The sequence below is a fragment of the Phaethon aethereus genome (assembly GCF_964289735.1).
Source record: "Phaethon aethereus genome assembly, chromosome: 16".
Lineage (NCBI taxonomy): Eukaryota > Metazoa > Chordata > Aves > Phaethontiformes > Phaethontidae > Phaethon > Phaethon aethereus.
In genome coordinates, this window is record NC_138592.1 from 14,809,851 (window position 1) to 14,837,660 (window position 27,810).

General features: G+C 44.2%; 1 protein-coding gene across 1 annotated transcript; it reads left to right on the plus strand.

Moving 5' to 3' along the window:
- Window positions 1-1,173: 1,173 nt before the first annotated feature.
- Window positions 1,174-27,810, plus strand: CHMP4B (charged multivesicular body protein 4B; the record flags this gene model as incomplete). The annotated part of the gene is made up of 5 exons (XM_082007011.1): window positions 1,174-1,369; window positions 23,066-23,243; window positions 23,980-24,094; window positions 24,651-24,777; window positions 27,743-27,810. The coding sequence occupies 5 exons, from the start codon at window positions 1,174-1,176 to the stop codon at window positions 27,808-27,810; spliced, it is 684 nt and encodes a 227-aa protein (XP_081863137.1).

Here is a 27,810-nt window from a genome sequence, read left to right on the forward strand (position 1 = left end):
CCAAGCGCAAAGAAACAGGAGTCAAAAGTATCCAGTAAAGGCTGGCACCAGGCTGAGGCACTTAAGGCTGGATTTCTTTGTTGGACTTTGGGCCCGGTACATTGACACTGTGGTTGTATAGCATGCAACTATGGCCATGCTGCCTCCTCAAATTGGAAAGTGTGACTCAAATGTCCAGGAAATACGGAGCTCGCCATTAGTCACCACGAGCATGACCCTGAATTTTGTGAAGCTGGCAAGCTGAGAAAGTTTAGTTTAAAAAAAAGAGATTTCAGTGCCTGTTATCCTGACACATTGGTGGGCTGTGCACCAGGGGCAGTTGGAGGGATCCGTGGAGGGCTGTAACCCACAGCAGCATGCTGTGGCTGGCTGCGTGGCCCAGCCGAGGAGGAGGAGGGGTGGCTTTCCGGGATTCGCACCCAGATCCGCTCACGGCGGAGACGGGAGGCTCCGCGCCCAGCTCCGGCCGCGGTGGCTGGAGAGGCCTCCGCCTCCAATGGGCCCCGCTGCCCCGTTTCTCCACAGCCGCCCGCCGAATCTCGTTCCGCCCTCGTCCGCCGTTCCAGCTCCGCCGCCCCCGGCTGCTCCCGCGCCTTCCGCTTTTCGCCGCCGGAGCCAGCGCGCGCGGCCCGAAGACCCTGCGGGCCGCGATCCCGCCCGTGGGGAAGGCGGGCCGGCCCTGGCCTTCGCAGCGACCGGGCCGGCGGGAGCCTAGCCGAAGGCCGAACCGGGCCTGCCATGGCGCCAGCTCCTCCTTCCCCACGAGCCACCGTCGCGCATACGTCAGCGGGCCCCTTGACGCCACTTCCAGGTTTCGCTAGGGAGACCGCACCTCCACGCCCTTCCCGTCGTGCCCCGCGCCTCGCCCCGGCCGTGACTACATCTCCCGGCAGCCCTCGCGGGGCGGCTACCGCTTGCTGGCGCGCCGCGGCGCCGCGGGGCGCGCCGGGAGCCGTATGCGGCGCGGGGGCGGCGGGGCGAGGGCGGGGCAGCGGGCTGAGGCAGGCGGGGTGCGGGGCGTCCTGCGGGCAGCGGCGGCTCGGGCTGTGCTGGCGGAGAGACGGTCGGTTGGTCGGTCTGTGAGGGGGGTACGGAGTGAGGGGAGCGGGTACCAGTGCTCCACGGCCGTCCTCGCCGCCCCCGCTTCACACCGCGGCCCGGCGCGGCGCAGCCATGTCGGGGCTCTTGGGGAAGCTGTTCGGGACGGGCGCCGGCGGGAAGGGCGCCGGGAAGGGCCCGTCCCCGCAGGAGGCGATCCAGCGGCTCCGCGACACGGAGGACATGCTCAGCAAGAAGCAGGAGTTCCTGGAGAAGAAGATCGAGCAGGAGCTGGCGGCCGCCCGCAAGCACGGCACCAAGAACAAGCGCGGTGAGCGGTCGGGGAGGGCCGGGGCGCGCCGCCTCTTCCCCGGCAACAGGTCGGCCGGGCCCGGCTGCCCGGGCGGCCTGTTGGGCTGCTGGCTCTGCGCAGACATATATGTGTAGCTGTATTTTATAGTTTATTGCCTTTATTTTATAGTGCGCTGCCTGGGAGCTGCGGCAGCTCTCTCTCCAGGGTCTGCCACCCTTCCACGGGGAGGTTTATACCGGAGCAGGCTTTCCCCGGCTCGGGAAGGGCTGCCTTTATCTCGTGGAGCTGTCTAACGTGGGTGCTGCGTCACTCTCGCGTGACGACGATGTCACGGTGTTGCTCGGCTCTTCCTTGTGTTCCGTGTGTGTATCGGTTTAGGGAGAGGTTAGGAAAACACTGCAGAGCAGAAGAAGCTGGGGTGTTGCTGCTTGCGTGCAGGAGTAGCTGGAAGAGCAGTGCATCAATGTGGAATAAGGCCTTGCTTTACTGTGGTGGTGTTTTTTCTTCTAACAAACAAAACTCTTTACCAAAACCCTGCTTAATTTGAAGATTTGCTTAAATATATTTTTATTGTTGTCAGGGTAGAGGTGGCTTATAAATGAATATTAGAAATCGGTGTTCACCAGGTGGAACCCGGCCTTCCTTGGGAGGTCTAGCTATGTATTTGCAAGCAGTGCTTGATGTGCGTTAATGGTCTGTCAGCCTGAAGATAAGTGCGTTGTCAGCTTATGTATTTCAGTGCTCTCATGAGCTTCTTGCCTGTTTTACAGCGGTCATTAAAAGCTTTTTTTTTTTTTTGGGGGGTGAGGGGGAAAGCATATTTAGGTTTTTGTGTTGACCTTGCCCTTTTTGTGCCCGGTTACAGCAGAATGGCAGAGTTTGAAGCAGCAGGTACAGCGCGCTCTGAAAGTTACCAACACACAACTGTTGGCCAGGTAGCAAGGGTTAATTTACAGTAATTACTGATAAGAGTTTCTGCTTCATACTTCAGTCAGCATTTTAAGCCACTTTTCAAACTTCAGAACAGTGTGCTACATCAGGGCTTCTCACTTGCACCATGTTTGAGCGATAGTGCAAATGGAGCAAGCTCATGAGTAGGCAGAGGCCTCACTTGCTGCCCCAGGTGTCTTCTGACGGACCTCAACAGAGCCTGACTTCAGGCTTAACTAAGTTAATTTCTAAATCAAATTTATTGCAACAGTTTTAATAAGTCTGAGTTTCTTGTGCAGTTTTTGGCCTAGTTTGGTAATGAGCTTAAAAGGAGAACTAAACACACTCTAGCCTTCCTCCTCTTCTGCAGTTTCTGCACTCTCTCTGTTACGCTGGTCCTGTTTAACTTCTCCTAAACTTCCCTTTCTGCCGCTGGTTACTCAGGTCTTTGTCTTGCTCTGCTGTAATGCCATCTCTCTCCACGCCTTTCACCGGTCAGTATGCACTGGAGCACTTTGGGTAGTGGAGGGATTAAATTTCTTCAGAGGTGGACGAAGAAGAACCTGCCCATTCACCAGTGGGATTCTGGGTCAGACTAATTGAGGTCTTGAAGAAGGACAGGATCCTGATGAGTAATTAAGGAGCTGTAGAAAAGAAGAAGGTCTAGGGATGGGTTTCAGGTGGAAAACAAAACCTCTCTTTTCCAGAGGACTTCTGAAACTAGGAGGCCAACTTTTATTGTTGGGCTGCTACGAAAGACAGATCATTATCTGCTGGCGGTGAGTTCCCCTCAGGACAGACTAAGGGACTGTGCATTTATTCTGGGTTCAAGATGTCAGTTATCAGCTGAGCTCCAACAAATTGCATTTTGTTTGATATGCAGTTGTTTGGATTTTTCCCTCTCTGACTTCAGGCTGTTTTATAATCCAGAAATTACATCATTTTGATGCAAAGTCATTTAAATCCATAATTTTAAGTGAAAATAAAAATATATTGGTTTTATATGTGAAAGACTGTCTTTTTAATGGAAGTACTTCGGTATAGTTAAATGTTTTAAGTAAAACTGAGCAAAAGCTAATTAAGTAGGGATTTTTTTTTTTAAAGTGTTGGAACAACTTTTTAAAAAATACAACTTTAAAAATCCTTAAGATTTCTTCGTTCTCCAAGACGTAAGCATTTTGCTCTGGGGACTTCCATATATCCCAGCTATTTAGAGAGAAGTGTACTGTGGATGGTGCATATGTGTAATGCTCAGCTGGGAAAGTCATGCTGACATCAATGGAAGCTGCTGTGGTAAAGCCAGCAGAAAAATATACGTGTCTGGTCTGCAGCAGTGGGACGGGAACTTACCAGAAAGCTTAAAGCCACCTTGGAAAACCTGGAATGGTATTTTTGTTTTCTCAGAGGAAAGATGGGTGTCTGGCACACTTAGGGTAACAAAAGGAAGCGTTCTCTGCTCTCTAGCACAGCGTGTGATTGTGCGGGTGCCAAGCGAGCGTGGTTTCTAAAGGCTCATTGACTAATTCCTACAGCACGTCGGGAGTCTAACGAAAGCACAGAAACTTGTAAGCCTTCTGGTTTTTGTGCCTGCCTCAAGCACATGCAGGTTTTTATTAATTTATGCACTTACTTTATATGTATATTTTTCATAACCTGCATTTAGGATATCCAGAATGTATAACTCCTCATGAAATTCTGAAGTTGAAATGAGTAAACAGTATAAATTTCCTTAGTCTGTGTTGTTTTTTGGCATGGGAGGCTTTCAACTTCTAATAAAAAGCTCATTTTTTTCAGGGCCTTTCTGTTCTTTTCTGGTTGCACAAACAGCAATTTTATGATCACCATGAATTCTGAAGGAACTCAGGTCATTTTAATAAGTAGTAATTTTTTTTCCCTTCACTCTAGTTCACAATATCAAAATAGCTCTTGGGGGAGGGAGAGGGCAACAGTCTGCAAGTGTTAGGTTGGTGCAAAGGCACCTATGCCACTTGTGGAGTGTGTCGGGGAGGATAGCAGTTATGGCTTTAATGTGCATCTCATTTTTTGCCCATGGGATTAAAAACTGCTGAGGAGAAGATTGATGATCTTTAGAAAGGTTTCTTGAAAAGATGCAAGTTATTATTCCCTCTTATGGGAGGAAGTTGGGTTATGCTTGTGTTTTGTGTTATCTCATGGAAATGTTCAGCCTATTCTTTTGAAACTGCCTGCTGGGTTTTTTTTGTCTTTTTTTCTGAAGAGGTTCTTCAACACTTTTGCTCTAGCTTGTGAGTATTGGACTTACTCCTCTTGGTGAAATTAATGGAAGTAGCCCTAGTACAACATGGTTTGAACACCAGTCAGCCAGTATCTTACTGGATTTTAAATCTGTCCTGAAAATAACTTTTGCTTTAACAAAAGAAGTGCACAGCTGTGAGCTTGACGGTTTGGAAATACTGTGCTGCTGCTGCATCCTTTTATTCCGCTCCAGTTTGTTGATACGGCATTGTTGCATCCGGTTTGGGATATTTTATAAGGCTCTCAAACTTCATGAAACAAACCAAACTGCTAGATCTTGCCAAGGGTTATGAAGTTTTGGTGCTGAATCTTCAATTTCAGGATAGCTCAAGCTGATCTTAACCACTGCTGCTCCAGTTTTGCTCCTTTCCTTGTGGCTGTCGCGTGATCCTACAAGAGCTAGCTCACAAAGCCGAGCTAGCTCACAAAGCCAAGCTGCTAGAGAAGTAGCATTCACACACAAAAAAACAACGGGTTAATTCCTTGATCTCTGGCTACTTTGGGTATAATGATTCCAGAATCTGTTTCTGCATTCTTTTCTGATTGAAACCCAAAGCTGAAGTTATGTCTCAATGTGAAGATTACAGTAGGGAGAGAAACCTGACGCTCTGCTAGGGTGCCACTTTTATAAGTAGTCCGCTCTAGAGTTTAGATTCAGGGTGAGTCAATGCAGTCGTTCCTGCCTGACAGTAGATTGTGCATTTTTGTTAATGAACATTAGTTCCCCAAACACTGGAATGGGTGAAAAGCTAACATTGTGCTAATATGCAGTGAAAATATTCAGGGTTTAGTAGGAGACTTGACATTTCATCGATTTTCTATCAAATTTGATAGTTAGTTTTTTCTATCAAATTTTCTGTTAGTTCGTGGTTTTTCTTCTCTGGTGTCTTTCACTGTAAATAAATGTAATGCTGTTTTTTTTCCAGCACCTGTGACTGAGTACAAAATGGATGCTAAACCACTGCTAGATTCCTGCTGTATAATTCAGGCTTTTCCTGGAAAGAGAACACTCCTATGCTCCACCTCACACATAAAAAAAACCCCAACAAACAAGAAAGTTGGGTGTAGGCTGAAAGCCAAAAGTCGTAATTTTGTGCCTGCCTCTGGCTTGCAATAGATCACAGAGCTGCCACAGGTAAGTCAGTTCAGCTGGCTGATCTGATGGGAAATTAAGTGTTTACCACCCCCCTGCCTTTTCAGTCTGTTAATGGCAGTCTGCTGATCTGATTTGCCTGTTGCTGGAGGGTTACCGTGTCTGGCAGCGGAGAGGAGACAGAACCGCTCCTCGCAGTCGCAGCCGGGTTAACGTGGCTTAAAGGCGCAGCTGGTGCGTGGTGGTGTGGCGGTGGAACTGGCACCCGCTGGTCTTGAGCTGGATCATTTTGCTGATCCAGACAAAACCCGAACTCTTCAAAAAATAAAAAATTGTTTTCCGCTCTTAACTGCACAAATGCTAGAGCTGGCAGGAGAGGGAATCAGGAATGTGACTGGAAGGAGGAGGGCAATCCTGCCTCTCCTGGCAACAGTCTCCCTGCTTGGTCAGCTTAGAGGTATTAATTGTGATAAAATCTGAGGGTGACGTGTGCTCTCCCAGCAAGGGGGCCAGCTGATCGTTAATTAAAAAAAATGGAAGCATGCCTGCATGATGGTGTGGCCGTTTTTGTTTAGAAGTTTGAGTGGGTCAAAATGTTGCAATGATCTGGAATTTGGGGAAGGGAAAGTGGCAGCCTCAGGCTGGGGTATGGGCAGAGACTCAAATGACCTGTGACCATGTATGTAAGGTCTTGGACATTAATACATTGCTTGCGAACATGGTTTTAAGGTCCTGCTTATATCTGGCAAGAAAAGTCATCTCTGCTCCAAGAATCAAGTAACATGAACCTGGTTTTGTTTCCATGAATCACAAGATGCTCATACAGGGGAAGCAGAAGTCCTGCCCCAAACACTCTCTAGTCCTTCTTGTAGTACTTCAATCTGCCTTTTCTGTGTTTTAAGTCATAGTCTAATGTAAAATGCATCTTCGGGTTCCAGGAGCTTAATCGTAAACCACAGCTTCAGCGCAAGAGTACTGATAGCAGTGCTGGCCTGAGTCCTTCTCCCCTGAGATTAATGAGTGGAGCATTAACCACCTGGCTTGGGAAATGTGTGATAATTACTCTTTTTAAATAGGTGTTTAAAAATGAGGGAACTTTTAGTTTGAAATTCTACCCTATCGATGTTTAACAGAGGCTTTTTGAGGCAGATTGCTGTAGTATAGAACAGCTTTGGGGGGGGGATTCACAAAGACTTTTAAAAAGTGGCATAAATAAAACCAAAAACCTGTGGTTCTCCCAGATATGTTATGGTAACTGTATTTGATGCAATACATCCTTCCTCTGTTCCTGTTCTCTGTCAAGCCCTATCAGAAGAGAAGCCTGGCATGTTTGCAGCCACTGACTTTGTTTTTATTACTTTTTCTCTCCGCATGTATTGAATGTTGGATTCTAGTATCTCATTAAGCTCCAGCCCTAGTTACTGAATCCTGCCTAAGGGCTCCTAGTGCTCGTTCAAAACTGTAATTTGCAGGTGATGCAAATTGCTAATTTGGTTTAACCCTCTTCTACTTTCTCAGACTTGTTCAGAAACCTGCCATGTTGATTCTTGCTGGCAGAGTTTCTGCTGAGTTGTGTAATGTCTGTCTGGACCGGGATGTTGTGGGGCTTTGCACTTGGATCCTTGAGGCCTCTCTGTCCGTCTTTTCTTGCCCCTTGGCCATGTGCGGTGGCTGTCTCCAGATACTTCCCCTTTAGGAGCACAGCTGAAGCGTGCAGTGGGAGGTGGGAGTATTCCCTGCTGCCAAGGTTTACACTGGGTTTTGCCTTCTATTAGAGAATGTGGAGCCCTTTCTGACTGGATTACTGTAAGAACCATGTGCTCATACTTGAACATCATCTGGGCCATGCAGCAGGATCCCAGCTGGCTCTTCTGGCATGCCTGGGGATGGCCAGGCATGCTCGCGTATGCTCTGTGGTGCCATCTGCAATGCTGCTTGGCAGACAGATCAGCGTAGGAAAGGTGCTGTCTTGGGGCTTGGAAGTAAAACCGGTTGCTACTCCTTACCTGGCAAATCTTCGTGCTTCCAGGCCTGAAGTGGTGGTGTAGGACATGGTCATGCCTGATTGCTGAGCAGGGGATTAATTTAACACTGAGAAGGGAGGGATGGTGTCGCATCAAGAGGAGTCTGCAGCCAGTGTTGTCCAGGAAAAGGACTTTTTTTTTTTCTTGCTGCCCAAACTGTTCTGCAGTTGCTCTTCGGCATTCATGAATGACCTACCTTAGGAGGGTACCACCACCTCTAAGCTCTTGTAGGGCTCATGCAGACTATGTTGCCCGTATTCCTGGACTGAGTGGATACCTTGCAAAAGGTCTGCTGCACTTATGTGTGTCCGTGTGCCTCACTGTCTCCTCTTCTGGTAGCCCAGCCTCTCCTGCCTGCCCACGGGGGACCTCCTGCCTGCATGTGGTGCTCAACTTTGCTCCTGCGTTCTTGTACTTGCTGGGAGCAGCAGCAGGCTGGGGGATGCCCTGCTGGCACTCGCGGAGTCTAGCTGGGAAAAGACCACTGTGATGATTTTGGCAGCTTTTTGCTCTTCCCTGTGAAATCCCCATCTGTTTTGGAAAAAACCCCAAAATTTTTAACATGGCCCTTTTTGGTTTTTTGGAGTAGTATGTGCTGCTTATTTCAGACACTTTGCATGGGATGTGGCCTGACCTTCTGTAGCCAGCTTTCTGCAGCAAGGCTTTGAAAGAGTGTGTGTGTGTGGGGAGTGGGGTGTAAAGTAAAATCTTGCCGTTTACTCACACCACTCTAAAAATGGATGATTTTTGCCAAACCAAGAGTTGGAGCAGCTCACGTGCTTTTAACACGCTTTCCATGAAGTTTGCAGCCAGGCATCCGGCAAACTGGAACTCCTGGCATGAGGTGCCTGAAATGAAAAGGATGCAGTTGGAGAATCCTAAATAGGCCGTGCATCAGATGTTGACAGACCTTTGCCTTTCCCTTAGACAACCCGAGGCCACAGCACGTAACTGATGATAAGGAGGTTAGTTCTGGTTGTAATCATCCTGATTGAGTTTGAGCAGAAGTGGTATTATGGTTGCTGAAGATGTTGGCAAATGCAGGCAAGTCTGCTTGCATGGATGTGTCCAGGTTGCAGGAGAGGAACCTGGGGCACTGTGGGCCTTTCCAGTCAACATTACCGAGGGTAGTGAAATATTCCCACCAGCGGAAGGTCACTGTGGCAACGGTAAAGCAGAAGTTTCCCCTTGAAGCTCAGTGCCTGGCTGTGGCAAAAAATTGTGATGTTCTTGCAATCAGAAGCCAGTTGGGAAAGGTCTTCTATGGCTTCCTCTGGTTCCATTGTTTAAATGAAGCCTTGCCAATAACCATTTTGGTAGGGAAGTTTGGGATTGGTGTTGTCCAAATAACCAGTATAGCCATCTCCCTTGCACACACTGGGATGTGTGTGTGTGTTCTCGTGTGCAGCAAGTGAGGGCTGAGCTCAGTACAGATTTTCACGACTGCTTCCTTCCTATTTCTCAGCTTCTCCACCAGCCTGTGCTCTAGCAGTCAGCTGTTTCCCCAGCTCCTTACCCTTCCCCAGATAAGGGCAGCTAAGTCAGCAAGTGGTACAACTCATAGTTCAGCCTGGACTGTGCTATTGCAGCTTGCAGGATCGTATCTGGAGTGATAACCAGGTAGTATCACCTTCCACTGCAACTGCTTCAAAACAGAACACAAGGTTAACATGTCTTTCTCATCCAGTAGGTCTGACATGTTGAAGTGAAGGGTTGGTTTAGGCACAAGATAAACCAAGAGGCTTGGTAACCTCGTCACCATCTTGCTGGCACTGTGACCATTTGCAAATTTGGCCATGCAGCTGCATCTTGAGCTCCTTTGGATATTGCTGCCAGGTTACTCCATGCATGCGAAGACTTGCAGTGTCTTTCACTGCAAAACCTGTCTTTTTGGAGTCCCCCTTTCTGATAAGGCTGTGATCAGCCATGCTGGCTGTGTCACTAATGTGGTGGTGTGTTAAGCGTTACCAAGCATCCATATTGTATGTGCTCTTCATGGCTTGGCAGGAGCTTATTCAGGTTTAAGGATGCCATGTTTACTTCCCGGTGACTGCACAGAGGTTCCTTAGATGTAGTAGAACTGAAAATAAACATAAATGGCAGGGTGACAGGAGCATCAACCGATAATACTTAGAAACTTGAAGTTATTTTTGTTATTTGGGAAATAAAACAAGTTGATATAAAGCAAACTTTGTAATGGGCTAACTAGGAACTGTACACAGTCATTGCATCTCCCCTGAAGGTGGTACCTTAATAAAATGTCTTGACAGCATCCCCATGGTGCGCTCAGCACATGCAATGCCCTGGGAGGAAACTAAGTGGTAGAAAGCCTCTTCTGGTATGTACTTCCCTGCCAGTGCTGTCAACTTGTAATGCGAGGGCTGCAGTAACAGGGGTTATTGCTAAACCTGGCTCCTGGAGCTGATCGCTGCCTGCAAGTATGCGATTACCATTAAAAAAATGGAGTTCAGGTCTGGGCTCTAGACACATACTGCAGTGTTGCCAGTTAAGTGTTTATGGGGTTGATTGAAGAAATATAAACTTTTAAAAAAAAAAAATATAGTTTGTTTTATTTGCTTTATAACTTCTGGGTGTCTAAAGGCTTGTGTTTTCAACTCTTTCCCCTTAGTCGTTAGTGTTAGAATCTGAGCTTTCATGAAAAAAGTAATTTTTCATATCTCAAAATAGCATAACTTCATCAGATGAGATGTTAAGAGAAATGCTAAATATTACGACAGTCTCAACAAGATTCGTAGACTTGGCAACACTCCAACAATAATTGCCGGAAGCGGGAAAATGCATGATAGATTATTACCCAGGCAGCCACTTGTTTTATTCCCCAGGAAGCGAAGGTCTTGAAATGGGCCACTTAAGGGTAGGATCTTCTGTGTTTTGTGACTTAATCACAAAAATACTGTTAAGCATAGGGAATTTGGTTGTTTGGGTTTTTTCCCCAGCGAGAAAATAACTTTTTGAGATACTTAAGAAGAGCTACTTCTGTTCTTGTAAAGCTGAACCTCTACCTGATGCGTTTCTGGCAGGGATTCAGAGGAAGATGATAATTTTTCACTGGAATTCTCTTTAACAAGGTATCTTCAGCAATCACAAAATAAAGAAAACCCATAAAGAGTATTTGCAGGCTGTGAGAATCCCAAAGAGTCCTTAAGGAACATAGTTTTCTCATCCTAAAAGTTTAACCATTTGTTGAATTCTGAATAATTATCCTCTTTTATATACATCTAAAATCTGATGTGAAATAAGGTGCAGATTTTTAACAGCAAAGTTATTGGGCAGTTTAAAAGGTTAAGGGAGGATAATTTACCCCAGAAGCCATAGAATATATCTAGTTTTATTTGGTAAAAAAAATGTGTTTTGGGTAAATCAGTTTTGGAGATGCCTTGTAATCCCCTGCCATCATTCAATGACACGCAGGACCGCAATAAGTGAAACAGTGAAAATCTGGAAATACGCTATATGTTTTCCTTCCAAAGGGTGGATCGGATTTAATGTACTAGTTGGAAGCATTAGGCCTAGATGCTCTTGCCTGGCCTGGTGATTCTTACACTCATTCTAGCTCCTGGGTGGAACAAACTGGTTGGCTACTCCTCTGTCATTGTGGTCTGTGTTTCCTGGTTTTCTCATTTGGGCTTAAAATCTCACTGTAGTTGACACTTTTTCCTTTCTTGGACAAAACTGTCGCAGACTTGCCTAGAGGTTATTTTACCTGGTAGAGGATTGTTGACCAGAAGATCGTTGCCTTGATGTTAAAGGGGCAGAGGAATCAACTTCCAAGGCTGAAGGCTTGCTCGCCTTCTGGACTGTCCACCTCTGTTGCCTGAAGAAGGCCAGGCCAGGAAGAGGTAACTCTGCGTGCCGGTTCTGCATCCACAAGTGCAATGTGTTTCCATCTGTGACTTTCAACCTGGGTGAATTACTCGCTGTTTCAGGAATAAATAGCACTGTAATTATGGATTATGACCTTCGGAAGCACTTTCTGCACTCCGTATGAAAATGACTGCTTGTGACTAACGTGTAATAAGGAAGCATGACAATGAAGCGCGTTATGCTTCAAGTGTAGCTGCCTTGCGTCTTGGCTACGGGATGCGGAACACCACTAACAATTGCTGGTGCAGAGGTCGAGTTGATGCTGGTCAGAGCACTGAGCAGCACTGCCGTCAGTAACGCATGAAGGTGGCACTTACTGTATTGTTTTTGCATGTATCAAAGCTTTGATTGCTGTTCTACAGGATGCTTTTTTCTGTCTCTTCCCCCCCCATCCTTTGTATATTTATAGCTTTGTAGACCAGGAGTGCTTATTGTTTGGTTTAATCTATTGCACAATAGAGTAAATGTTCTGGCACTACTTTGCTCAAGAGGAAGTTGTAATCTTGTTTTAAATACAGATAGGACAGAAACATTCTTTACCTGGATTTGGATGCTTTATTGGAATAGTTTTAATTAGTCACTTCATCTCTGAGCTGGGAATAGTTGCCTTCCTTTGAAGAGAGGGTTTGGGAACTTTATTAGATGTTTAATAGACAGATGCAGAAACACAAGTGGAGGACAAAGACTGAACTCTGTTCGTGATTCCCTGCCAAAAGCACAGGATCTCCTGAAAGAAAGGCACAGGAGGCTGCTGCCAGCTCTTGTGAGCTGCTCTTTGGGAACCGCGCTGGAGACAGTAGGCCCTGGCATTGCGGGGAAATGTGTTATAATGGCTTCAGACGTTCAGCATAAAGTGACTTTTAGGCCTGTGTGTATCCTCTAGACATCACAGATCTCAGCAGGTGATCCTCATAGGAGAGAGAATCATGCTGCTTTGCACTGTGTTAGCCTTGGAGTTGATGTGAATTTATTTTTAACCATTTTTAACTTCTGTCTCCCAGCCACTTTCACACCATGATGCTTAAAATCAAACCTGACTTCTTGGACCTCTGACATTTTGTGCTGTGCCATCAACTTGGCTCAATGTAGCTGGGTATTTAATGGGCAACCACTTAGGAATAAGCTTAGTGGCCATGCTTGCTTTCTTCCTCTTCAGTCCCTTGTACAAGGCCTGTATGTTACTGTCTCTTTTCATGTGGAGAGATCTCACTAACATGCAGGATGTGGGCAAGGCTCTGCTGGAGCAAAGGAAGGGTAAGGAAGTATTCCCAGAACTGGAAATAGCACCAAAACAAAAATGCTCAGGCAGAAGCTTGCAGGACAAGGGTGTTCTCTAGCTGTTATATCTAGACTAATTACATGGTTTTGGAAATACCCTGAAAGGTTTTGGAAACACCCTGTAAAAATCTGACCTCTGAGACCACGAATAGAGAATTAAGTATCGCCAGTGTCTGCATCTTGTAAGACTTACCTGGTCTGGGATGAGCATTCCTTGGTATGTGCTGGAGATCTGTTGTGGCGAGATACTGCCTGAATGCTTTGGTGTGAACCACACAAACATTCTTCAGGTGGTTAGCAGTTTCTTGAACTAGCAAATCCCTGCGGAAAGATACTTATTTGAGGCTAAACTCAGTGGCATGAAAGAAGTTTGGTAAGACTGCAGTGGCATTTATATCTACGTTTTTATCTGCTTGTGGCATTGGAGGCTATTTTGTGAATTGCTTTAAATTACCTTTTCACTTCTTCGGAATTTTTTTGAGATATTGTAGGCAGTTTGCTAATTCTCAGCAGAACGAGAGATGAACAGTAACTGCCTAAGATTAAGCTACTCTGCTGCAGACTCTACTGCAGGCAAGGCAGCTGATTACTTCTTACGCCTATTGGTGCCGCTTGTTTATCCCATTTCAAGGACAGTGAGGATGTTGTTGGTGATTAAATTTGCCGCTGAGGCAAGTGCCGGGAAGGTGGAATGGTATTTTCAGAAGCAGCAAGAATAATGACACTTCTTTCTGCTGAGCAAATTCTAGATGGATACACAATATAATGTGCAAGACAGTCACCCAGTATTAAGTTGATAATCTCAAGCATCTCTAGTATCTGGGCTTTCTGCTAGAGGGGCCAAGAGACCCCTGTTTGGGAAGCAGCTCTGCAGCTATCTTGCACTGTTTATTTTGGCGTGGCTGATGTTTGATGTACGTTAGTTTTGAGGCTGCTGTGGAGCTTTTTCGTCCCATATTAATACAGCTGGTGTCCTTTTCCACTGGTATCTCTGTTGCTGCCATTTCTTCTCATTTGCAGGAGAGAACATAAGAATTAGATGTGAGATGAAATTATTTTTTGCCCTCAATTGGAGTAATCAGAGTTATTAACCCATGTGTCTTCCCTGGGATGAAAAGCCTTTCTATTTTAGGTACCAGTGTGATTTTTAGCAAATTTTTAGAGAGGCAGGAGTTGGATAGGCAGGAAATGTATCTGTTGTGAGCCACCAGTTGGGACAAATTCCCTAGGTTCACAAATGTGTGGACCTTAATACAAGTGTGTGTTTTGAATTCAGTGAAAGGCTTGAATTATATTCCCAGTTATTCCCAGTGCTCTTCGAAGTAACTGGTCGTCCTGCTTCTCTAAAGTTGAGACCTGCTTTTGCTAGTGAAATTTGGAGTTGCAAGTATGCAGAAAAAGAAATCTGAAGGTCTTCCTTATTTTATATCTACTAATCTATACTTTTCTACTAATGATATTTAAAAGCATTAATTCAATAGAATTTCTGTATATAAAAATATCCCATTAAATCTACTTGTCCTACAAGTGTATAAGCAGTACTTATTTGCAGGAGGGCTGTTGATTTTTAACAAAATCGCTGACACGTTCGTAGTCAATTTTTCCTTTCTGAATGCAGTACTGAAGTAAAATTGTATTTTTATTGTCGTGCCAACTTCTTATCACAGTGAACATTTTTCTTATTTCACTAACAAATGTGTAAATATTGCAAGGAAAATCTTAAGACAACAGCTCTGTTAATAATTTGCTTATATATAGGTTGAAAGACTTGAAAAATACATAAAATTAAATTCTTACAGATAGCATTTCTTGAGACAAAGTGAAATTATTTGGGTGAGCAGTCATGCTTTTCAGACTGTGAGTGCTGACAGAGGAGGACAGTCTGGCTAAATGACTATTTTTTTCACTTTGGAGTGTTCATTAGCCAGAAGGAGTAGTGACTGAAAACCGTAACACGAGTTCCTGCTTATCGGTTGTGTTGGAGGGCTGGGTGCTGCTATGGTAGGCATAGTAATGAAACCCTTGGCTCCTTGTTATTCCCCGTGGTCGAACAGTAAGTGTAAAACTTCTGGAATTTCTACGGGGGGCTAACAGCAAAATTCAAATAAATAGGAAATTAAAAATAATATTTTGCAGTTCATCAGTTGAAGACTAAATAAATAAAACCCCACAACAACAAACTCTCCTAAAAAAGGCAACCAAACCCAACAACAAACTCTCCTCTCCCCACAAACCAAATGCAGAGGAAGGAGTAGCTTTTTATGTATTTAAAAGTTTGAGTTCTTAAAAAAAAAAGTTCTTCAAATGTACTTTGTACATGTTTTTACGCTTAACTAATTGAAGCAGTCAGTCCAGATCTAAGTGCTTTTGACTCAGCTGCTGTTTTACTGGACTTGCCCTCCTCTCTGGAAGATGGTGGTCTTTTTGTGAGAATTTCTGTGTAAAAAGGAACTGCAGAGATTAGATGCTGATGCTTATTAACATTGAGACATTTTGTATTACTTTGCCAATGGAAAGGAGGTCATAAACTATTTATATCAATTTTAACTGGTCAGAGTTCTGTGGTGAAATCTTGAGGGATAAAAAATTAGCTCCAATGTCCCAATCATAGCTGTTAATAAAGGCAATGAATATATCAAAATGTCATATGGAGAAGACCACTTTGAGCCTGCTCACTGTCTCCTAATGGATGACAGGAGTCACCCAGTTAGTTTTAAATGTATCATCTTTAATTCAGTTGTAATAATATATATACAACTGCTTTTTCCACGGTGCATACTTCTTCATGTATTCTGCCAAAAACTTTACTGGAATTCAAATAAAGTACAACTAAATTTTGTTACTTGCTGTTACTTTTTTAGAGGGTATTTTAATTGCATGCAATTCTTCACGGACGTTGGACTTACAAGCTAGAACGCACACTCTGCCTGTGCAGGATAAGGTACGGGTTGTAAAGATTGTACAAAACACTGAGGGTTTAGTGGCAGGTTCTTGCTCTCATCTTGTGAAAACTAACTTCCCCTGTAATGATGAAGTATTTTTGCTAGCATTGGGTCTGCATTGATTCATTAAGTGAAGGTTATCTTAAATGTTAAACTTTTCGTTAATAGTAAATTCTAAATCTCCCAACGTTTTCTCTTCTTGCATCAGTTTATCTAATCCGTGGCTGTTTAGCAGGTCAGGAGGGGAATATGTCAGTTTATTCTCGTAAAATGGTTCAGTAACTACTGTCTTTTTCTCATGCACAAGCTATGGGAGATTTGAGCTAAAAAGAAAGAAAAAAGGTGAAAAAAAGCGGGGGGGGGGGGAAGGGGGGTGAGAAGAAAAAAATCGCCTCCTAAATCAGCCAGTGATTTGAACTGGCACTCCTGTTTTTATATGTAATAGGGATGTTTCAAGAGTGAGTTAGCCCGCACCCAAAGGCAGGATGAAGCAGAAACTTCTGTTACTGAGCAGCTGTGGTGGAAAGTGGCTTCTCACCGAGGGAAGGCTGCTCATGGGCAGTGAGTGCTGCTCAGGGACACTGCCTGTCCTTTTTCTGTACCTGTTCCTGGCATCCTTCGTGGCAAGTCCCGTGCCTGGGAGCTGCGGAGGCTTTTATACGGAGCAGTTTCCTTCGGCTCTGTGTGAGAGTAACGCCATGCTGAGTGATCCTGCTTTGCTCCGTACTCGCCGCCTGCAACGCACCAGACTTACCATCTCTGCTTAAGTAATTAGTAACATGTAGAGGTCGTAGTCGGGATCTTTCTGTGCTTTATTCTGTATAATGGCAGATACTTCCATAAGAAATACACAGCCACAACATGGTGAGAGCAAGCATCAGTCCTTATTTGTTTCAAGCTTTTGAATATCAGGCACTTTGCAGAAGCTGCTGTGAGAGTCTGGTCCTGTGATCTTGTATAGCTTTTTACTCTAAGATAAGGAAATTGCTGTGCTGTTGGAAAACTCAGATCAGCCATTTCTGGAAAAATGTGCTGGTGATCTCTCTAACACGTTCTGGGTTGTGAGAGAAGTCTGTCTGGCTGTGCTAGAGAATAAATGCTTTAAGCTTAATATATGGTTACAGGTCCTGCTGAAGCAGTTCCACAGCAATTAAAGCTGGATATTAAATTACATTGCCTGCCTATGTAATTACTATCTTGGAAGCAGTAAAGGCTTAATTAGGGGTGTGGGTCCTGAGGACTGCCTCCTCCACAGCTGCCTAACATGATAGCAGTCTTCATGAAGACCTGTCCAGGTTTCAGCTGGGATGGAGTTAATTTTCTTCCTGATATCTGGTACAGTGCTGTGTTTTGGCTTTGAGGTGAAAAAATGTTGATAACACACTGATGTTTTCAGTTGTTGCTGAGCAGTCAAGGACTGTCCAGCTTCTCCTGCCGGCCTGCCAGCGAGGAGGCTGGGGTGCACGGGGAGTTGCAGGGGACACGGCCAGGACAGCTGCCCCAGGCTGGCCAGAGAGATGTTCCATACCATACGCTGTCACGCCCAGTATATAAACTGGGGGGAAGAAGAAGGAAGGGGGGGACGTCCGGAGTGATGGCGTCTGTCTTCCCAAGTCACCATTACGCGGGATGCAGCCCTGCTTCCCTGGAGATGGCTGAACCCCCGCCTGCCCATGGGGAGTGGGGAATGGATTCCTCGTTTTCATTTGCTTGTGTGCGCAGCTTTTGTTTTCCCTATTAAATTGTCTTTATCTAAACTCACGAGTTTTTTCACTTTTACCCTTCTGATTCTCTCCCCCGTCCCACCGGGGGGGAGTGAGTGAGCGGCTGCGTGGGCCTTGGTTGCCAGCTGGGGTTAAACCACGACACACGTATATGTTGCCTCTCATGTGCATTCAGTTTCTCACACACACATGGTATCTCTTAAAATGGTGGAAAAGCGTATTCAATCTGATAAACAACGTGCGTTTCTTGTGCCAGCCAGAGATGTAACTGTGCTCTCTTCGAGTCCCCCAGCTCCAGGACTACATGGGGGTCTGGGTGAGGGGCCCAGGTGCCTGACATGCTAGAACTTCAGTACGATCTGGAGTCAAAGGCAGCCAAGTGATACGCCGCGGTTGGTATCTCTAACGTGTTTTTCTCAAGCCCTTTGGTGGCAGACTGCAGGCCACAAGTTCGCTTTCACTTGGAGAGGTGTCCAGTACATCTGGGATTTTTTTCCTTTTCTTTTCTGTCGTATTAAACTATTTTTATCTCAACCCATGAATTTTAGTTTTTCCCCCTCCTCGATTTTCTCCCCCATACCGCCGGGCTGTGTGGTGTTTAGCTGACCCAGATGGGGCAGAGGGATATTCCATACCATACGATGTCACGCTCAGTATATAAACTGGGGGATTGGCAGGGGGAGGGCTGCTGCTCAGGAAGTGGCTGGGCATTGGGTGGTGAGCAGTTCTGCTGTGTATCACTTGTTTTGTACAACCTTTTATCATTATTTTTTTTCCCGCTTCCTTTTCTGTCCAGTTAAACTGTCTTTACCTCAACCCACAAATTTGCCTTCCCCCCACCCCCCCCAATTCTCTCCCCCATCCTGCTGGGAAGGGGGGGGTGAGTGAATGGCTTTGTGGTGTTTAGCTGCCTGCTGGGTTAAACCACAGCAAGAGCAAAGTGATACGCTTTGACTTGAGATGCACGTACATTTCTTCCATGTGTATAAAATAATGGATGCTAGAGGACATATTTCTAGCCTATTGTCTCTTTTTCATTCTTATTTCAATTTCTGGAAACTGATGGTTTTTTTTGTTTTTGAGAAAAATAGTCAATGTTATTCCCTACAGACTAAGTATTCTTAGCTTCAATGAAAATTTAATAAAAATGTATTATTCTGGTGGTACATAAGATTTCAGTAGGTATTTATGTGGGTGGTAAGGACTGTTCTGCAGGAAAAAAGTACCAGAGCCGCTCATCAGTTTTCAGAAATCGATGCCTAAATAGGAGAGTAGAGGTAAAGTAGCCGTAGATCAGAACTGAATCACCCCCTTGGATCTATACCTCCCTCAGATCCCAGCGCTCTGTAAAGTACGTGAAGTATGATAGCAACAGATGGAAAATTTGCAGACCCATTGCTTGCACTAGCAAAGACTGTTGCTGGTCGTGCATTTCAAGCAGGAGCTGGTGGCTCTTCCCCCCTTGCCTCTGCCCGGTTGGGTAAGCCCCTTGGCCCCTCTGCAGGGGTTGGCATGGCTCTCATTTTTGCCTCCAAAGGGACCTTTACTTTAGAAATTCCTTGTGACCTCGGAGCTGGGGGTATCGATGCGGTGTGCTCCTCCAGAAATATCTGAAAATTGAGAAGTTGGTTCTGAGAGATGGAAAATCAACTTAACTGTAATGGTCTTAAACAAAGAAAGATTATTTCAAGTATTTCTCTTAAAAGAAATGAAATCAGGTGCAGAGAAATGATCAGTTAGTGATCTGGTTTTGTAGCTGAGACTGATAGAGCATAGAAAGGTCCACGCTGCCAAGCTTTGTAGAGGGCAGGCGTGCAGGAATGCGGCACCCAGTGTTCTCCGAGTTGTGTTTGCATCCGGGCATGGGCGCCTGGGAGTGTCCGTGGAAGGGGCACTGCTAATTGCAGCAAAGGACTGTGCTGCTAATTGCAACAAGGAGAATCCTGAATGTAAAGTGCAGATCCTCTTCTCCTGGGGGAGGAATATGAGAAATGAATTGCCAAAGCTTGTGGGATGAAATGAATGTGAGTGACCTAAATTAACTTGGTTTTTTTTTTTTCAGCTTGATAAAATCTTCTAGTTATAAACGAGGACTTTACATTAAAAGATAGTTAAACAAGGAAACACGGATGAAAATAAATTGCAGGAAGTTGTGATCATCTGATTTGAGGCACTGAATACCTTGTTCTGCATGCCTTAGTGCTTCTAGCTGCAAAAAATTGCAATTTCTTGTGTAATATTTTTTTCATTGCAGAAACTTATTTATCACTTTGATGTTAATCGACCCATGCTAAATATTTATGCTGAACTGTCCAGGCACAGAAGCTTTATGCATGTCCCTGTGTTTATTGCTGGGGCTGAGTATCAGTCCTTGTTCCTTTTAGGCTACTAAAATAGGCATTGCTAACCAGTTGGTCTCCAAGTAGATACAGGTGGGCACTGTGGCCATGGGAAGCTTTGTCCTTGCATTGGCCTTACTGGAGAGAGGGGAAAATATGAATATCTTCCTTGGCCACTCTTGGTCTGAAGGAGTTGGAACTGTTTCTAGAAAATACCACAAATCCATTGTAAGTTTTCACTTGAAACAAGGCAAGTTTTAAAACAAACATGTTTATATTCCTGTTCCTAGGCAGGGATCTGCAGGCCAGGCTTCTGACCATAGCAGATCTGTGTGGTTGGTGCTTGGCTGAGAGACCAGCAGGAACTCGAGGAGGTTTGGCAGTAACTCACCAGGTAGCAGTGCTGCAGCCTGGACCTGGGTGGGAGATGTGTGCCATCTTCGAGGTCTTGTGGGAGGATCCCCGCTCAGTTCTGCAAGCTAGAGGATTATGCACCTTGCTTCTGTAAAAGTGGGAGCCTTGGTCTGTATATACAAGCGAGAAATTAATCAAGGAAAGGAATCGTAAAACAGAGTGAACTCTGGGGAGTGCGGTTCTGGTACACTGAACTGGCGTGCGTGGGAACAGGAGGGGCAGGATTACCCAAAAGTCCTGATAAAAACACCTGATCACAAACTCTTTTACAACAATTGCAATGTTTGGTGTCTGAGCAGCTTGTTTTAAAAGTACATAAGCATGAAATGTAGATAAACTGTAGCTATTCTCAGAGAAAGCTATAGTGGGGAACTGTACATAAATTGTAGTACTTTACTTGGGTGTGTATAATGGTTATACAATCTCTGGCTTTGCCAATAATTCTCCATGATGCACAAAATCCTCAATAAAGAATGTTCTATCGCTGTCTGACACTTTCCCAGCATCTGTCACTATATAAACACAGCCTATTAACAGTTATCTTTCTGAGTAAGAAAACTTTATATATCCTCAATTAAACCATTAGTGCAAAATTAACCAGACTAAATATACTAGTAACATGTTGCTCATCACTTTATGAACTGGCATAAAGCTGGAATGTTTCAGGTGATACTTGTGCTTGATTCTGCAGAGCAAACGTTGTCCTTTGTGTTACACGAAAACCAGGTCCTGTTGCCACTCCTGTCAAATGAGAATGGATGTTGGACTGGCCCCAAAATAGTGGGGAGATTTACTGGTCGTTGGCCTGAAAGTCAGTGAAGGAGCTCATTTTGGGTCTTTGGCTTGTCTGGAACAGTCCAGGTGACCTGTGCTTTTGGGGTTTTGACCACTTTTACCATATCAACCTCCGCTACTTTCCGTCCTTGGCAACCTTAGCTGTACTTTCACAAAGTACATTTTTATTCTCTTCACACGTTAGTGTAATTTGAAAGTAATCAAATACGGCATATTCATAACCACTTGTAGAACTGAAGGTGTATGTAGGGCTTCTGCATACCAGGACGTTATCTTGTAGGACTGTCAAGCTTCTCGAGATGACATCTGACAAAATACCTGGGGTGCCTGCAGGCTTAATCTGCTTTTAGCAGAGGAGCTATTGTGCTTGTGTTGTAGAAACACACTCATCATGTCACAAAGTTGTCATCCCTCTAGTAGGGGAGATAAGGGAAGCTGTCTGCTGTCAGGATTTCCTGCTCCTTGCCCCCTATGTCCCACCCCCAAAATCTGCTGTGGAATTGTAAACAGGGGTGCAAAGGTTTGAAATAACATCTTAAAGTTTTAAAGCCTTTATTTGCCACCATTCCTGGTGCACATGACTGATCTGCTGGGAGGTCCAGGATGTTGATTTTTAGCAGAGTGCGTGTTCAGCATGTGGTACACTTGCATCAGCTGTACTGGAAGAGCTGATCCTGTATCACGTTAACAGTTTTCTGCTGTGAGTTTCACAGAGGTCAGAGCATTGAAGAAATGGCGTGTGCATGTGGCTGAGTTCAGAAACAGAGACTAAGGCTGCTAGGACAGCAGCTTGTGTCCAAGCCGAGTTTTTAAAGTAGATGGGTGTGTATAACGACCAAGTCTGTCACGCAGTGGATGAGACTGTTCGTATCAGGAGGGGAAGTAGAAATGCTGTGAAGGGAAGCTCTCGTCATACATCTTACGGTGTGTGATACCTCACGTTTGTTCGTTAGCCGGCAGGGTGTGGTGCCTGGCAGGTTTTGCCCACACTGCAGGTCCAACCAAAACTTTTAGCCATGTACAGGCAGGGTTATACGTAATCTAGTTTTTGTTCGCTGCCGGTGTTTCGGGATCGATCGTGCATTGGTCTCTTGCCTGTCCGGGTGCCTCGGGAAGTGCTGGCTGTTGGCTGTTGTCACCAGTTGGATGCATACCTGTCTGGGTGGGGTGGAGGTGGGCCTTGCAGAAGGAGCTGGAGAAGCTTACCTGTGCAGCGAGTTGGACCAGTCCTCGTGTGTGGGGCGATCCACTGGGGTGTAGAGCTCTGTGGTGGTGTTGTCCTGTCTCCTGGCAATGACCAGGCATTGGACAAGTGCTTAGGAGCAGCAAATTGTTCAAACCAGTTTAGGGGATGGCACCTCTCTTTTCAGGTCTGTCGTTAGACACTGTAGTGTGGACAGTACCTTGTAGTAGGAGTAATACAAAACTTGCACAAAGTTTGTTTATATATAAATATTTCTATATGTGTACAAATACGTGTATTTCACAGCATTAAGTACCAAAGCTGACAAGACATTTGTCTTGAATATTTGAATGAGCTGCTTCTCCCAGCAGCTGCATGGGAGTTCAGCACACTGGTAGGGACCCTGCAGCAGCATCATAACCTCATCTGACAGGAGCTACCCCACCAACCATGCCTTGATGTGTTAGGGGTGGTGGTGAAGAAAGGTGTTTTTAAGTGGATCAGCTTGTGTATTGAGGCCTGCTGTTTGTTGTAGCTTAGTCTCTGGTTTGTGGTGTGTTACGGGTGACTGCAGTACTGATCCTCACAAGCTTCTTGGCTTGTACCCTTCATGTGGCAGGGGATGGACGGTAGGCATCTGGCCACCTTTAAACAACTTTGTTGAAGGAGGCAAACACAAGAGTTGGGCAACTTAGTTTATCTAGGAAGAAAAGTGGACAACAAACAACAGAAAGTGTAAATATTTCTATGTACTGAGTGGTGTTTGGTGCAAAATGTGAATGGCTGTTTTGGGCACAAATCTCACAAATCCTACTTTTGTCTTTGTTGTTCAGCTGCTCTTCAGGCCCTAAAGCGTAAGAAGAGGTATGAGAAGCAGCTTGCACAGATAGATGGCACGTTATCAACAATTGAATTTCAGAGGGAAGCCCTTGAGAATGCCAACACTAACACTGAAGTACTTAAGAATATGGGTTTCGCTGCTAAAGCTATGAAAGCTGCCCATGACAACATGTAAGTTACTCCCTTCTGCATCTTTCTGTAGGAGCTTTAGTTTGTTGTTTGTTTGATCTGCTAAATGCTAGGGGTTTCATAACCAAATGTAGAGCTAGAGTATCAAAATCGTCTTCTAAAAGGCTGTAACTTAAACTAAAATACTAGATATACTTTCATATTGAAGAAAACGTGCAAGTATCGATGCTTTCTCAGTTTTCCACCATTTTATACGGCACAAAGCCGCTGCCTTTGTCCAAAAGAGGGCTAGCAACAGTGTAGTCTAAAGCAAATGAGAGGGTGCACCAGTTACAGATCCAGCTAGCAGCAGCAAGAATTTTAAGCCTCAAGGGGAGACTTAAACTTCTTTCTGTGCAGCAGAGTTTGTGTATGTAGCAATAATTAAGGGTAAACTGCACTATGGGAATGTTGTACTTGCTACAGAAGTAAATATCGTAGATGTAATAATGTTGGATCAGGGAACAGAGCAAATTATTATTCATACCAGTAAAGCAGAACAAAACTTCATATCAAGTCTCTGTATATAACTGCTGTGAGCTAAGCTTTTAGGGAAAAGTAAAAAATACATGCATAATTTAGTTGAGACCGGGGGGATAAAATTCAGGCTTGCATGCAAAGTATATTTTGGGAAAGGACCTTGTAAAATGTCACCATAGTGTGGCATTTCTACAAAACAGCCTTAAGCGCTGATTGGGAAAGTGCCTGATGATAATGAACTCTTTCCTTTCTTTTACAGGGATATTGATAAAGTAGATGAATTAATGCAGGACATTGCAGAACAGCAAGAGCTGGCAGATGAGATTTCAACAGCCATCTCAAAGCCAGTAGGATTTGGGGAAGAATTTGATGAGGTATGCTTTAAATTTGCCTCTGTTTATATCATAAAATTATAGAATCATTTAGACTGGAAAAGACCTTTAAGATCATCAGGTCCAACCGTTGACCTGACACTACCAAGTTCACAACTAAATCATGTCCCTAAGAGCCACGTCTACATGTCTTTTAAATACCTCCAGGGATGCTGACTCATATGAGATCTTTAAAATCTGCATGTTGCGTGTGTCTAGTGTGTCTAAGATATAAAATCTCTCCTAGAACTTGTTACTAGCTGTTCCTACCAGTGCATACAGCAGCTGTGACCCTGGCTTTATGCTGAGAATGGTCTGGATGGACTGCTCTGAGAATGTTGGGACTTAGATTTCTTATTCTCTTTCCCCACCCTCCTCACCCTCCAAGAGATCACATACAGGAATTCAGATGAAGATTTGGACTCCTCATCTCTTCAGTTTGCTCTGATCCTATGCATTTAAGCTCTTTTCTTGAATAATATGACCAGCTAAATCTGCTTGGTAATAAATATGAATTAAAGTTTCTTCCTTTTTTTTTCTTCCTCCTTTAAAAAACTAGGATGAACTCATGGCAGAACTAGAGGAACTAGAACAAGAAGAACTAGACAAAAACTTGCTGGAAATAAGTGGTCCCGAGACAGTACCACTACCAAATGTGCCCTCAATATCAATACCGTCAAAGCCAGGTATGTATGGACCTTTACCAGAAATATCTCAGATTGTTAAAAAGTTTGCTTATTTAACTGCAAGCTCCTCAGATTTGAGAGATCTAGCTGCAGGCAGCACAGACATTTTCTTGAAATTGCTTCATGAATTACAGATTACATCTAGTGCCGTTTCTCTGTGGGGGTAACCTGCCTTTCATAAGAACCACAAAAATTAATAGCTATCACAGGAGCAGTTACTATATATTCTAGCACTACCAGTTTATCTACAGCGTGGATGGCACTCAGGGTAGAGTGGAGATGTGGGGAAAAGAAGCCTTCTAGGAGTTGCTGCTGGCCCAACAGGGAAGTAATCTTGACAAAAATACCACGGCGGTAAAAGGGAGCGGAAGGTAAAGTAGCTCTTGGAGTTAGTCTTAGGCTGGTTCAGCTACCCACACTGAACAGTGCTTCCTTGCTGCTGCTTTGTTTTTTAATTTGATCCCTGCTTTTCTGGCTTTTGGGAGGAACTAACCTCAGAGTCCCCTCTTTGGGGACAGCTGTTGCCTCCTCTGAGGCAAACATAAGATTTGCACATACTCAAGCCAGACAGTACCAAACTTAGGGTCGTGTCAGTCTTAGATTACATATATCTAGGAAATTTTACTTAGTGTGATGATTTTATGTAGAGAGCAGGCAAGAAACGTCCATATTTACACAAACAGTTCAAAGCTGCTGTTAAATCTCAACTGATCATTCTTCTGTGAACTAGAAGTGATACCTCATGAAATATAGTGAATTGGAATACCTCTGGCATGCATTAATGGGATATGAAACTTTACCAACCTATTTTGCTGAATCTGCCTTAATGTATTATGAATAACTTGTAGACTTTGGAGCTCTATTTCATGTGCTTACTTAGGAAAAAAAGATCAAAAAAGCTAGAGGATGAAAATAGTCCCAACTGGACAGTGTATCTATAATTATATTGCTGCCTTTTCAGGCTTAAAAGGACCTGGGAAGCAAGCAGACGTTGCCAAAGAACAAGGTTCTGCTTTAGGTGGCATGCTGTGAAGTTTGGTCCTTGCGTGTTATAGTTCTTTTATTTTGACATAACTGATTTTGTGGTTTTCTGGTTCTGTTTTACTGGGCAGAATTGCTGACGTGTGTTGATGAGACGGGAGTGAGTTATATCAAAATATCTTAAATCTGAGACTTTATCTAGATTCAGATCCAGCAGTGGGAAAAATGGTTCAAATAAACGTGTGCATAACCTTTTTATTTCCTAGCTGGTTTAATGAGGTTTCTTGTCTAAATATTCTTTGGGCGTGGACAGTAAAACATACTGACTTGAACCCAAATATACTTTTTGCATTATATTAGGTGGTAGTGACTGTGCACTAGTAAGAGGAATTGTTAACTGTGCACGTATTTAAGTAACTATACAGTATAAGACTTATGTAGACATAGCACTTCCTAAAATAATAAAAATAATGAATGTTTTTTAGTAAAAACCATGACTATAAAACTCAGTGTTTTATAGGATTTATATTAAGCTGCTTTTGGATGGAAATTAGAATTCCATTAATGTGTTTAAATGGCATGTTACTTTTTACTTAAATAAAACTGCCTCCAAGACTGGCATTTGGGAAACCTTGGGATTCTGGGATGGTGGTAGGTAGGGATTTTGTGGTGGGTTTTTGTTTGTTTGTTTGTTTTAACCTAAATTGTTTTTCACTTAAAATTGATTTAATATACACTGGGATTAAAAGTTTACTTCTGGTCATCATGGGTCGGACTTTCAAAGGGACTACTTTACCTAACGATGCAGGTACCTGCTTAATGTGTCTTTTGGAAATAAGTAATGTGTCTTCTGCGGTAGAGCTGGCTCTTATTACCTCCTTTTTATTCATTGAATGGAAAATGAGTGTGAGCTTTCCGGTTTTTCCAGTTCTCAGGAGCTGTCTGGATTTTGACTTAATCAATCTGAATGAGAAATTTTTTGCTGTTGCCTGTCAGCAATTGATGTCAGAAGAAACTCAGGCAAAAACTGGTTTTGTTTAACGGAGACCGGAAGAGCTTAATTTAGGAAAATAAATTCTAAACTTGTACAAATGATAGGTCTTCAGTTTGACTTAAAGCTGACTCAGTTCTCTCTTACGTAAATGTTTTGAGTATGAATTATTTGACTCTTCCCCTCCCCCCTCTTTGGAAGGGAAAACACTGTCTGAGGAAATGACATCTTCTTTTTGGTATTTTCCAAAATTATTGCAGCTATTTCTGGGTTAAAGCCTTTCTGCTGAGTTAATGGTTTTTATCTTCAGAAACTGGGCTTGTCATGACAAATAGCAGCATTTGCTCACCTGGAAGGATCAAAAATGATAGCAGGGCAGCACCTAGACTGCTGCTTAACATCCACATCCAACCAGCTGCTAGTGAGCATGGCAAGAGGAGGGGAGTAGCACATACTCGGTGCTAGTTAGCTCTTCAGCCCCTTGAAGAGCTTGAACTGACACAGGAGATGGAGGTCTCCAAATTCTGTACCTAGCGAGATGAAAACACAGTAGCTTCATTTGTTGCACTTGGAGGATTTAATGATGGAATAAGGAATTTATTTTTTATAGGGGAGGGACTGTAATGCTGGAGATGTCAGACAAGAAGCCGAAAACTTGGGGTCTTCTGCTTGGAGGCTTGGTGATTATGGAAAATGATACACACCGCTGGTGTACACATGTTAACCTTCATGCACGTTTGGATTCTTCCTGTGTGAGCTATTGTCTCTTTCCACTTAGAGTGGTAATATCGGGAAGTTTCGTTCATTCTGGCTTTTTCAGAAGGCACCTTTTACTTCAATTCGAAAAGGTCTTGTGTATTTGTTTTCCTCTACTGGCATTTGGTCCTTCCTTTATTGGTTAGGTCAGTAGCACAGAGGCTTCTCTCCTGCAAAGAACTGAGACAGGGTTCTGTCAAGATTCCCACTCATTTGTTTTCTTTTAATACTTTGCAGCCAAGAAGAAAGAAGAAGAAGAGGATGATGACATGAAAGAGCTGGAAGCTTGGGCAGGAACCATGTAA